At 49.4% G+C, this 12,287-nt stretch overlaps 2 protein-coding genes across 2 annotated transcripts; both read left to right on the top strand.

Moving 5' to 3' along the window:
* The first annotated feature begins 97 nt into the window (after window positions 1–97).
* Window positions 98–6,241, top strand: LOC119284650 (histone-lysine N-methyltransferase, H3 lysine-9 specific SUVH1-like). Its single transcript, XM_037563804.1, has 3 exons — window positions 98–212; window positions 3,218–5,318; window positions 5,841–6,241. The coding sequence occupies exon 2, from the start codon at window positions 3,238–3,240 to the stop codon at window positions 5,260–5,262; it is 2,025 nt and encodes a 674-aa protein (XP_037419701.1). The 5' UTR covers window positions 98–212; window positions 3,218–3,237; the 3' UTR covers window positions 5,263–5,318; window positions 5,841–6,241.
* A 2,913-nt stretch (window positions 6,242–9,154) lies between these two features.
* On the top strand, window positions 9,155–10,563 carry LOC119284660 (probable sarcosine oxidase). Its single transcript, XM_037563811.1, has one exon. It carries the CDS (start codon window positions 9,187–9,189, stop codon window positions 10,414–10,416), a length of 1,230 nt encoding a protein of 409 aa, XP_037419708.1. The 5' UTR covers window positions 9,155–9,186; the 3' UTR covers window positions 10,417–10,563.
* The last annotated feature ends 1,724 nt before the right edge of the window (window positions 10,564–12,287 follow it).

Raw genomic sequence — 12,287 nt, 5'->3', positions numbered from 1 at the left:
GATGCGGCCACCCCTGCGACCTCCGACCAGAGAGGAGCCCCGGCCCCGATTAATAAACCAGTCGCCGCGCACCCGTCCCACACCCACACAGTGGGCGGCGCCCTCTCCTTCTCTTCGTTTCGACCAAACCGCCGTCAGAGAGATCGCTCGCTCGCTGTCGGCGGCGGCGGCGGCCACTCTCCGCTCCTCTCCCTTCGTCCCGAGAGGCTCAGGTAGCGTCTCCATCCTCGGCTCCTCTCCCTCCCGAGTCCCGACGCATGCATGCCCGCACGGCCCCGCCGAGCCGCGCCCATTTCTCGATTGAGGGTGGACTCCGCGCGGCCTCGCGGCGAACCGGAACACGTTTTCTTATCTTCTCCCCGTCCGTCCCGAGAGGACGCGTGATCGGGGCTTCCCCGTCGGGCCGGATACTGCTTTCTCCCCTCTCCATTCCGATGGCCTAAGGACGGGCATTCATATTGACCGCCAGGGCATGTAAAGACCATGTCAAATTCTAGGGCTCTGATAACCACGGAACTTAGGATTCATATACAGAGGGGGAGTGAGTGGGCGAATAGATAGGAACTTCTGAAAAAAAAAATGAATGTTGGCCATGAGTGTTGAGTGTTGACACAAGTTCATGGATTGGAACTCCGGGCTCTGTTCCTACTTATTATAGGTAGAAAGTGAAAGTTTTTGCGCTACTTATTTGTACCAAGATAAAAAAAAACCTTTGCTATAGATGGACTCATCTCATTTGCTGTACATAGGTGGACTGATTTCAATGAAAATTTGGTTCTTGAAATGTACTTTCCCAATGCTACCTGTACACCCATTTTCTTGTGCAACAAATAAATAATACAACCAACTATTTACATCAGCTAGGAAAAAGGAAAAACTGTTTTCAACAGTCTGCCAAGTGCCAATCCATAATGACAGAGGGGTAACTAGCTGTTTCTTCACCTTATACTTAAGAAAGGTAGCATCTGCAACAAAGCCAGACCTCCAAGCTCTAAAAGCCGGCCTGGAACCTTTCGAAATGTGGCCATTGCGCTGCTTCCAAATGTGCGAGGGAGCCAAATTACATTCTCCTTGAAGCAAGGACCAGCTAAATGTCAACAAGCCCACAGGATTGAAATGGCTAAGCTCCCTAGGGCTCAAGCAACAGGGAGGCAGGTCCATACCATTGTGCTGAAACTGCACTGGAAGAATAGGTGCTGCCAATCCTCTTTAGCTCTGGAAGGGCATATCATAAATGATCATCACCAGACACATGCTAATGCCTACGTTTTAGCATATCCCTGGTGTAAATTCTATCATTGAGGATCAGCCAGGCAAATGCTTTATGTTTTAATTTGCCAAATTCGGCTCTAAATCTGTTTTATTTTTTTTCTTTGATATTTTCACCAGGAGGGAGTGAATCCCCACCTGAATATATTTCAAAGAAGCTCGTGTGCAGAGTGCTAGCGAGAGGATAGATAGTCCCGCCACAAACCGGCAAGGGCTTTTTCATCAGCTGCTTTTAGCCTTTTTTACCACTGAGTGAGGTCATCGACTATGTTCCTTGATACATCCACGGCAGATAGTGAGAGCTGCCGAAACACGTTAGCATTCCTGGCATCCAAGATTTACCACAGTATAACTAGGAAGGACGAAAAGAGTGAGCGTGGCAGGCAGACCCAGCGGAGTGCACGTTTCCCATATTCGTTTGAAGGGGGAGACACAGGGTGGATTGCTAGCAGCTGCCAGATGCGTGACGCAAGAGGGCATCGGACTATGTGCCTCCACTTCTTTTCTTTTTCATGATGCATCTCCACTTCTTGGCTGATATTCACCTGAACTTCCATACCGTTCGTGCTAATCTAGTACTGATGGCAGGCCCCAATCCTGGTCCTTCAATTATCAAGTATTCCTATCTTCCAAGTTCTTCCCTTGCTCGTCCTCACTCTTGTAAGAGCAATCCACAGTGGCGGTGGCAGAGAAAAGATATAACTTGGGTCAGACATATACTTTAAATAAGAGAAACACTTTAAATGTGAGCATAACAGCTATATTGTCCTAGCGGTAAAGGTTTTGTGTCCCAAGCCCATCAACCCATGCTTTCTTTCTCATTTTCATATCATGCATTCCTCCAATAGCTGCAAGAAACAAGGAAATGCTGAATTGACGAATCGAGCAGACGACCTCCCATTTCAAACACAAATGAGACTTTGTTTTGACGAAAAGACAGCCCTAGGGCTGTATTTCATTGATGAAGTAGGATCATAAGAGGTTCAAATACAAATGCGCCAGCTTACTTATGTTCAATTACAAATGTGGCGGCTGCTAATCCACCAAATGAACCAGTCAAGCACCCCATGGTTGGTCGTTGTGACTTCGGTTGGCCAGTTTCCTACAGCGCCAGCTTACATATGTTCAATTTCCATTTTGTTGTGACTCTAGTCCTGCTGGGCCCCCTCCCTCTGTGACCGGCAATCGATGGAAAGAGTATGGTGTCACTGATTTAGTTTGGATGGCAATATTAATCTGCATGGCTTGAGTTGTGCTTGTGTGTTGATATTGAATTCATAAAACTAATATAAGCCAACTTATTACATCTCATATGGCTCTTGCATTTGGTGGCTACTCTACCCTTGATACTTGTTATTATAGTAAGTTTACATATATATTTTTTAGTGTTTCTTGGTGTCCTAGCAATTCTTCCATTATCAATGCTACTGATATATACTACTGTTTTACCCTTGTACCAATGGTTCAATGCTACGTCTTGTTTAGTACTCAGAAGGAAATGCTTCATCTAGTTGAGAACTGCAATGATCCAATGTACTCCCTCCGTTCCTAAATATTTGTCTTTCTAGAGGTTTTAAATGGTGACTACATACGGAACAAAATGAGTGAATCTACACTCTAAAATATGTCTATATACATCCGTATGTGGTGACCATTTGAAATCTCTAGAAAGACAAATATTTAGGAACGGAGGGAATAGTTCTCAAAGGGCACCCATCAATTCTTGTAGTTCACTATAGGTGGTTTCTGTTTTGGTTTGGAAAAGATCAAAGGAGTAACAAAAGCAGGTGAGATTTTAGCTTGGTGTTTTACTTTCATGCTGGTTGTAGAGTCACATGCAGTACTTTTTTCAAGGATGCAACCATGCTTCAGGATTCACCAAGCGCTGCTTACTCCTTTGTGATTTTGTAACTGTATAGTCCACTAAGGTTTTTCCTTCCTTGTGCAGGAATTCTTGGTTGATTTAACATGGACAGGGCTAGGAATTTCATGCCTGGCCCTAATCAGGAGCTTCTGGATGCCAAGCCATTAAGATCTTTAGCTCCAATGTTCCCTGCACCCATGGGAGTCAACATTAACCAGTCAAGCACCCCACCGTTGGTCGTTGTGACTCCGGTTGGCCAGTTTCCTACAGGATTTGGTGCTGGGAGCCTTCCTGCCGTTGGATCACTCGCCACCTTCAGTGCTACTGCGAATGCTTTTTCGCCTGCAGGCACAAGTGCTAATGTGCCCATTGATGTTACCCCTGTCTCAGCATACAAGACGAGATCATCTGGGGTTACACCACGTAATGATGACGGCGAACCTTATTCGGTTAGTCAGACTTCGGCATCTGAACGTCAGGCTAAGAGGTCAGCTGGTTTGGCTGCTGAGGGCTCAAATGGAGTTAAGGTCAAGCGCCCTCAGCCTATCTACAGGAATCATGTTTCTGGCAAGCTGCTTGCTTTTCTGCCCACTTCAGATAGTACTCCCAGGGAGGCTGTGGAAGCAGTTCATATGACCTTTGAGGCACTCAGGCGTAGACATCTTCAGATGGATGAAACGCTAGATGCTAGCAGACGTGCAGACCTGAAAGCTGGCGCTATCATGCTGGCCAGTGATATCAGGGCCAATGTGGGAAAGAGGGTAGGGACTGTTCCTGGTGTTGAAATAGGCGATATTTTCTATTTCAGGATGGAGCTATGCATCATCGGGTTGCACGCGCCTAGCATGAGTGGCATTGATTACATGAGTGCTAACTTTGGAAATGGCGAGGATTCTGTAGCAATATGTATTGTCGCGGCAGGTGGTTATGAGAATGATGATGATGACACAGACACGCTGGTGTACAGTGGTTCAGGGGGTAACAGTAGGAATACCGAGGAGAGGCATGACCAGAAGCTTGAGAGGGGCAACCTTGCTCTCGAGAGGAGTTTGCACAGGAAGAATGAGATAAGGGTCGTGCGGGGATTCAGAGATCCAGCTACGATAACTGGCAAAATCTACATATACGATGGCCTCTATAAAATCCAAGAGTCCTGGAAGGAGAGAACAAAGTTTGGCATCAACTGCTTCAAGTACAGGCTGCAGCGTGAACCTGGACAGCGTGATGGAGCTGCGATATGGAAGAGGACGCAGCGATGGATACAAAATGCATCAACAAGAGGCAGGGTTATACAACATGACCTATCATCTGGGGCTGAAACGTTCCCAGTTTGTGTCGTCAATGAGATAGACCATGAGAAAGGACCTGGGCATTTTACCTATACTACTGAGGTCAAATACCCGAGACCCCTCAGCCCCATGAAAGCCTTGCAGGGTTGCGGTTGCCAGAGTGTTTGCCTACCCGGTGATGCAAACTGTGCTTGTGGGCAACATAATGGAGGTGATCTACCGTACAGCTCAGCAGGAGTGTTGGTGTGCCGCAAGCCAGTAATATATGAATGTGGTGAAGCTTGCCATTGCAGCCTGAATTGTCGGAACAGAGTGTGCCAAAAGGGGATCAGGTACCACTTTGAGGTCTTCAGGACCACAAATCGAGGCTGGGGTCTTCGCTGTTGGGATCCTATTCGTGCTGGTGCATTTATTTGCGAGTATGCTGGGGAGGTTATTGATGAGCTTCAAGTTAATTTGGATGATAGTGAAGATGATTACATTTTTCAGACCATGTGTCCTGGTGAGAAGACGCTAAAATGGAACTCTGGGCCTGAATTGATAGGCAAGGAAAGCACATATGTATCACCTGATGAATTTCAGCCGCTGCCCATCAAGATAAGTGCAAAACAGATTGGAAATGTCTCGCGTTTCATGAACCACAGTTGCTCCCCAAATGCCTTCTGGCAACCAGTGCAATACGACCATGGAGATGACAAGCACCCACGTATAATATTCTTTGCACTTAATCACATCCCTCCCATGACGGAGTTAACTTATGACTATGGTGTGGTTGGAGCCGGGACCAGTCGGAGCAAGACCTGCCTGTGTGGATCATTAACCTGTCGCGGGTTATTTTGATTCACATTAGGGCTCATGTATATTGTGGTGGATCAACATGCAGGCCAATATGCTAGGTATCTTCTCTGCCAGATTGGGTTTATGTATTGCCGGTGTGTTCATCCATTTACTGTATTACTCAAGTATGCATCTATTGCACCTGATGCTGAATCGCTATATTTCTGGAGTGACTAGTCATGTGATCTAGCATAGTACTGTAGCAATTTGCACGTTTGTATCATCGAATTTGGCATTTTATCTTCCTCTAGCACTAATATTCTTGTTCGAACAAACTGCTGTAGTTACTTGGCACCGCATATGTATGATGATGATAGGCAAGCGCAGCTCTTGGTAGTCTTGAAATGCTGCACATCACATGCTATTTACCCATAGCTAAGCTGCATCTGTGTTTATACGTGATACAGCAGAAGAAAGGCTTCGCTTTCTGCGTCTCTAAAGTATTTAAAGCTAGATGTTAGTATGTTCATCACCTTTTAGCTTTACTTGTGGGTCTATATACCATCTTATTTGTTTGGATAGGAACATATACCATCTTTTGAGCATTTGCTCTACTCACTACCTGTCTGCTCACCTTGCAGATGTTTGTGCTGCTACCGATTCTACCAATGTTAGATTGGCTCCTGGGAAGATGATTAATAATCGGTCGTTCGGAACCGCGAAGACAGTAAGCTATCTTCGAGCTGTAGAATGCCCATGTCGTGTCAATGCCGCACTTGGCCTCTGTTCTGCCGGATGGTGGCTTTGTGCCCACCATTTGTTCGGATACTTGGTGGATGCGTGTGTGGATGCATGTCCTGCTGCTAATCTGTCTTCCCTTCTCCTTGCCATCCGTTCCTGTGTAGGCTAGCGTCAGTTCTTAACTGGACCCCTGGCTGTTAGCTGCGACTTGTCAAGACCCGGTGCTGTAAAAACATGTGGCTTAGCCTCGTCTCGCGTTCGGCTCAGATTTTTACCTGTGTCCTGTTCCGTTCACCGTCCCAAATTCTATATTTTCCGCGTCTCCATCCTCGCTAGGGAGCCAGCTAAAACATATGGAAGCCTGGATGGAACGCCAAATAGGTAAGCGGTCCATTGAGCGTTCCGTAAGCAATGACCTAAGCGTATGGAAAGAGTACTTACCAGTTACCACTTACTACCAGGGGAGGTATTAACAACATAACCAGGCTGCGCCGCCGCACCGTGTGCTAATTGGGAGCACGTGGCCACACTTTAGTGCAATTGGCCGCGTCCTACAAACCTGTCTCTACTTTATATGATCGTCAGTTACCAGTGGACAAAGGTCTTACCTCCTTTGATGTAACCTTCTAATAAAATGTTATGCCGGCCGAATCCAGATGAATCCATCGGAGGCGAAACGCGGACTGGATCCAAGCAGATCCACAGAAGACCAACGTCGATCGAATCCTGGGAGGGATCCACTGGAGACGAAACACAGATTGGATCCAAACAGGTCCATCGAAGACCAAAGTCGACCAAATCCTAGGAGAGATCCGTTAGAGACACACATTCACATTCCCTCCATCGGCGCTAGACACACCGCTGGGACGCGGCGCTAGACACACCGCTGGGACGGGATGATATCTGAAAGACATTATTTCTACTATGAAAAGTCATCGTCGCCTCGCAGCCCCCAAAAAGATGCTAAAACTACCTAAAACAAGAATGTGATCCCTCCCACCGGCAAGGGGCCGGGTTCCTCCGCACCTCCAAGAACCAAGGGCCATCGGAGGCGGGGCGGACCAAAACCCTATTCACCTTATTATGTTGCCCCGTGTGGAGAAAGGGAACAGTCCTAGGTGTTTATACTTTCGAAGAACCTCAAAACAATAATCTTCTTATTTTAGAAGGCTTGTCATTTCTTTTCACCGTCAAATGCACACGCAAAGTATGATCAAGAATGGGGAAAAGAATACACTTTTTTTAGTAAAGGTCACTTTTATTAATTCATAACGTCACATTAAAAACATATAAGCAAAGTGATTGCACACTCAGTCTCTGCATTGTTAGGATGCACACAACTGCCACATTTTTAGAAAATACTTTTATTTCTCCTGACATTTGCGCTGACTAGGGATGCACATAACCTTTAAAAGTACGAGTATCAAGATTTTTATCTTAATCAGTCGAGTAGTGCACACATTCGCCTGATATTCATGAAAATAAGTAGGAAAACGTGCATCAGATGATCAGAGTCAATTATAGCAAACTGAACTTGGTGGTCAGGTTGTACAGCTAGCCAACTATACTTTGTCTGTTTGAAATTGCTTTTACCATGCTTGCCCGCTTGGTAGATAGTCAACTATTACATGGGTAAGTACTATGTATGCGAAAAATGTCCTTTAAAAAAACGGAAATGTTAACGTCCACACCGTTGACCATCTTGACCACACGCATCCATCATCGTCCAGTACTATATGCATGAATCTTGACACAATCTGGCTGATTTTCTGTGCCACGTAGGACATGGTGTGTGTGTAGTGTGTGACATAGTTCGCCCACACATCCGTTTTACCACACGGAGTGGTCGGTGTGTGGGCGTTTAGCAGTTCACCCACACACCAGTTTTCAGTCACGCACAAGGGTTGGTGTGTGGGCATTTGCCATCTCGCCCACACGCCCGTCTCCTCTCCCACACGTAAGCTGCTAGTTGCCATGTGTTTTTGCAGCACACATGACAACTGCCTCTAGTGTGCTTTATAAGCAGGTGGCAACTCTCTTTTTTTACCCGAGTTGCCATGTGTTTTTGCAGGGTACACGACAACTGACTAGTGTGCACGTAAGCAGATGGCAACTGTTTTTTACCGAGTTGTCATGTGTTTTTGCATGGTACATGGCAACTGCCCCAACGTGCACGTACATGGCAACTGCCCTAACGTGCACGTAAGCAGATGACAACTCTTCTTTTTTTACATGGCAACTGCCCTAGTATGCTTGTGAGCACATGGCAACTCTCTCAACTGCCTAGTGTTCGTATGTGGCAACTCCTAAAGTTATGAAATCATGACAACTACATTAGATCAGACTATACATGGCAATTGCAGTTGAGCAACCATGGCAACTGCAGTTGTCCGACATGGCAACCGTAGTTCAGCGACATGGCAACTGCAGATAAACGAATATGGACGAGGGTCTGGACCATGGCAACTGCGAGCGCGCGGTGGGCGTCACGCGTCGCGTGCGGGACCAGAAGGGTACGAGGCCTGACATACGGGCGTGTGGGCGTTATCAACTTCGGCCACACGCACGCGTGTGAGAGGGTTCAGGAGGGAAAAAAGATGTGTGTGGGCATTAGTTGTTTTGCCCACATGTAGGTGTGTGGGCTGGTTGCTGTCCATGTCACACGAGGAGTGTGGCACAACTACCCGATACACCACACGTGTGGCAGTTATCGGGACCTAAAAAAATATTTACTTCCTTCGATTTGTTGCTGACTTAGTACAATTATTATGGATAAAAGCGAGCATTAGTTTACCACAAGAATGCAATGAGTTGCATTTGATGGCGAAATAATCGACCGGCCTTTTTTATAACAAGCAGACAGTTGTTGTTGTTGTTGTTGCGGGTGAAGCAGACGATTGTTCAAAGGTAAAGTGAAAGAAGTTGTGCCGATTTGTCCAGTCTTGAGCTTTGAAAGTTCCATAGCGTTACAACAAGCAGATACGTCCTCGGGCTCTTTACCCTCTCTTGCGACGATGAATCTGTCAAGGGCACATGTTTAAGGAGCGGCGGCTTTGATAAAAAATAATCAATCAGGGCACTCATCCGCTACAGAATGATCTGCGCACGAGGCCACACAAGTCATGAGATGGCCTACATCTATATATACCGCTTGCCACTCTTGAACTAGAGCACACATCTGCCCTGCTCACTTGGCTGTGCACCGGAGAGCAACCGGCCAGACCAAACCGAGAGCGCGTTGGCATCATGGCCGCCGCAGACGCCGCCGGTGACCTCGGCCGGGCCGATTTCGACGTGATCGTGGTGGGCGCGGGCATCATGGGCAGCTGCGCGGCGCACGCGGCGGCGTCCCGCGGCGCCCGGACCCTCCTCCTCGAGCGCTTCGACCTGCTCCACGACCTCGGCTCCTCGCACGGCCACTCCCGCACCATCCGCGACGCCTACCCGAAGGCGCGCTACCCGCCCATGGTCCGCCTCGCCCGCCGCCTCTGGGGCGACGCCCAGGCCGACGCCGGCTACCGCGTGCTCACCCTGTCGCCGCACCTCGCCATGGGCCCGCGCAGCAACGCCGCGCTCCTCGCCGCCGTCGGGAACGGGGGCGGCGCGGAGGTGGATCTGGCCGGGAGGTGGGGCGGCGGCGTGTTCCGCGTCCCCGACGGGTGGGTGACGGCCGTGAGCGAGCTCGGCGGCGGCGTGCTGGACGCCACCAAGGCCGTCGCCATGTTCCAGGCGCTGGCCGTCAAGAAGGGCGCCGTCGTCAGGGACAACAAGGAGGTCGTCGGCATCGTCAAGGAGGAGGGAGGGGCCGGTGTCCGGGTGACGACGAGCGACGGCGAGGAGTTCCACGGCGCCAAATGCATCGTCACCGTCGGCGCATGGACGAGCAAGCTGGTCGGGTCCGTCGCCGGCCTGGAGCTGCCCATCCAGCCGCTGCACATGCTCACCCTGTACTGGAAGATCAGGCCAGGCCACGAGCACGAGCTCACTGCGGCGGCCGGGTTCCCGACGTTCTCCAGCTACGGGGACCCCCACGTGTACAGCACGCCGTCGCTGGAGCTCCCGGGCCTCATCAAAATCAACTACGACGGCGGGCCGCCGTGCGACCCCAACAGCCGGGACTGGGTCTCCGGTGGTGGCGACGCCGCCGATCGGGTCGCGCGGTGGATCGAGGAGTTCATGCCGGGACACGTGGTGACCGACGGCGGGCCGGTCGTTCGGCAGTCATGCATGTACTCCATGACTCCGGACAAAGACTTCGTGATCGACTTCCTCGGCGGGGAGTTCGGCCAGGACGTGGTGCTCGGGGCCGGGTTCTCTGGGCATGGGTTCAAGATGGGGCCGGCGGTGGGGATGTTCCTCGCCGAGCTGGCCATCGACGGCGAGGCCAGGACCGCGGCAGAGGCCGGGGTTGAGCTCCGGCACTTTAAAATCAACCGGTTTAAGGGCAATCCCATGGGTAACAGCAAGGATGATTAAATCAGTTTGCTAATTCAATTATGTGAGGCTTTCATAAATCTCAGTTATACCTAAATAAGATTACATTCCGAGTGATCTCATACTTCTAATTATCTCAAAATGTGTGCTTCAACTTCATCGAAATTATTATGGTCGTTACATTTTCTAGCTTCATCCATTAGCATTTTGACCCCAAAAAAGTTCATTGCATTTTAGTGTGACTTGCGGAACTTTTCTGGTTAAGATCTTTATTGGTTATGCAAATAATTCTCACAAAGTTAAAATCATAATGACTGCATTAGTATTCTACATAATATTTAGAAACTATATATTCAATTTTACAGCAATGTGTGAGGTATAGTATAGTTATTATTAGTAAGTTTAAAGTACTCTTGACACCCACAAAAAAAGTAGTGTGTATAATTTAAGAACAAGAATGCTACACGAGCGGAGGATTACGAACAAAATTGACTTACAACACTACCGGAAAACGGGCATACGCCGACGGCCAAAGCTATGCCTACGGCTGCCGTCGGCCTAGTTCGAGATATGCCGACAGCTCAGTCCTGGCCGTCGGCTTAAACTGGCCGTCGGGTTACGTGGACCTATGCCGACGGCCGCCGTCGGCACAGAACGGCCGTCGACCTAGCCACAGACATGCCGACAGCAGCCGTCGGCATAAATCGGCCGTCGGTATAACTGTGGGCCCGGCGACCCCGCCCGTGACTAGTGGCTAACGCCGTCAAACCTATGCCAACGGTCTGGACGGGCGGCCGTCGGCATATCTCCGCATGCCACGTCACCGATCCGCGGCGTAGGTATGCCGACGGCAGCCGTCGGCATATCTGCCACGTCACCGATCCGCGTCACGGCGCCCACCAGAACTCTGCCGTATCTATGCTGACGGCTTTGCCGTCGGCATAGCTATTTTTTTACATACTTTTTTTTTGCATATGTTTTAATGCTTTTTTTACATACGTTTTTTTTGCATATGTTTTTATGCTTTTTAAAAAATATGTGTTCATGCTTTTTTATGTATTATATGAATATATATGTAGTTTGTAATTTTTTCCATAGATTATGAATATATATATATAGTTTGTATTTTTTTCGAGCACATTAATAATATGCTGTCATGTTCTTTTGAATATAGGTCCTTAAATTTTATTAAAATCAAAAACAGCTATGCGATAGAAGTTGAGTGGCGGTTGCAAACGCCCGGCACCCGTCTCCGGAGTGTGACCCCTCACGTCTGCGGTGTGCCCCCCTCACGGACGGCGCCGCCGCCAGCATTTGGAGGGCGGAAACAGCCGCATCGGGTCTATACGGAGGGGACATTGCTCTCAAGTGTTTCTATGAGATGACCTACCACAACCGGGTGGTGTTGTGGCATGTTCGAAGAGGCGGCACGCATCTCCGGGGCATGGCCCCCCTAACGGACGGCGCCGCCGCCGGCACCTGGAGGGGGAAAACGGACGCATCGGGTCTACACGGAGGGGATGTAGCTGTCGGTTTGGCCCGGATGTTGCTCCCAGGTGTCCCTCTGAGCTGACCTGACACAACCGGGTGGAGAGGTCCACTGTTCAAAGCCCGTCCGTGAAAAGTCAAAGGGCTAGATCTCGTGGTCAACCGCTCCAGGGTTAGGTGGGACGGGGGCCCTGAGGGGGTAGCAATGCCACCGGAGCGTCGCACTGGCCCGTCATACATGCGGGGTGGTGTGGTGGCATGTCCGAAGAGGCGGCACGCGTCTTCGGGGTTTGGCCCCCCTCACGGACGGCGCCACCGCCGGCACCTGGAGGGGGGAAACAGACGCGTCGGGTCTACACGGAGGGGATCTTGCTGTGGGTCTGGCCCGGTTGTTGCTCCAAAGTGTTCCTATGGGCTGACCTAAC

This window comes from Triticum dicoccoides, chromosome 1A (assembly GCF_002162155.2).
Source record: "Triticum dicoccoides isolate Atlit2015 ecotype Zavitan chromosome 1A, WEW_v2.0, whole genome shotgun sequence".
NCBI classification, from domain to species: Eukaryota; Viridiplantae; Streptophyta; class Magnoliopsida; order Poales; family Poaceae; genus Triticum; species Triticum dicoccoides.
Note: the sequence above shows the minus strand (reverse complement) of the source record. Positions and strands in the feature narration are given on the sequence as shown.

Bases quoted from the DNA above. Each gene is read 5' to 3' on its own strand.
- LOC119284650 (XM_037563804.1), top strand. From the start codon at position 3,238: ATGGACAGGGCTAGGAATTTCATGCCTGGCCCTAATCAGGAGCTTCTG.
- LOC119284660 (XM_037563811.1), top strand. From the start codon at position 9,187: ATGGCCGCCGCAGACGCCGCCGGTGACCTCGGCCGGGCCGATTTCGAC.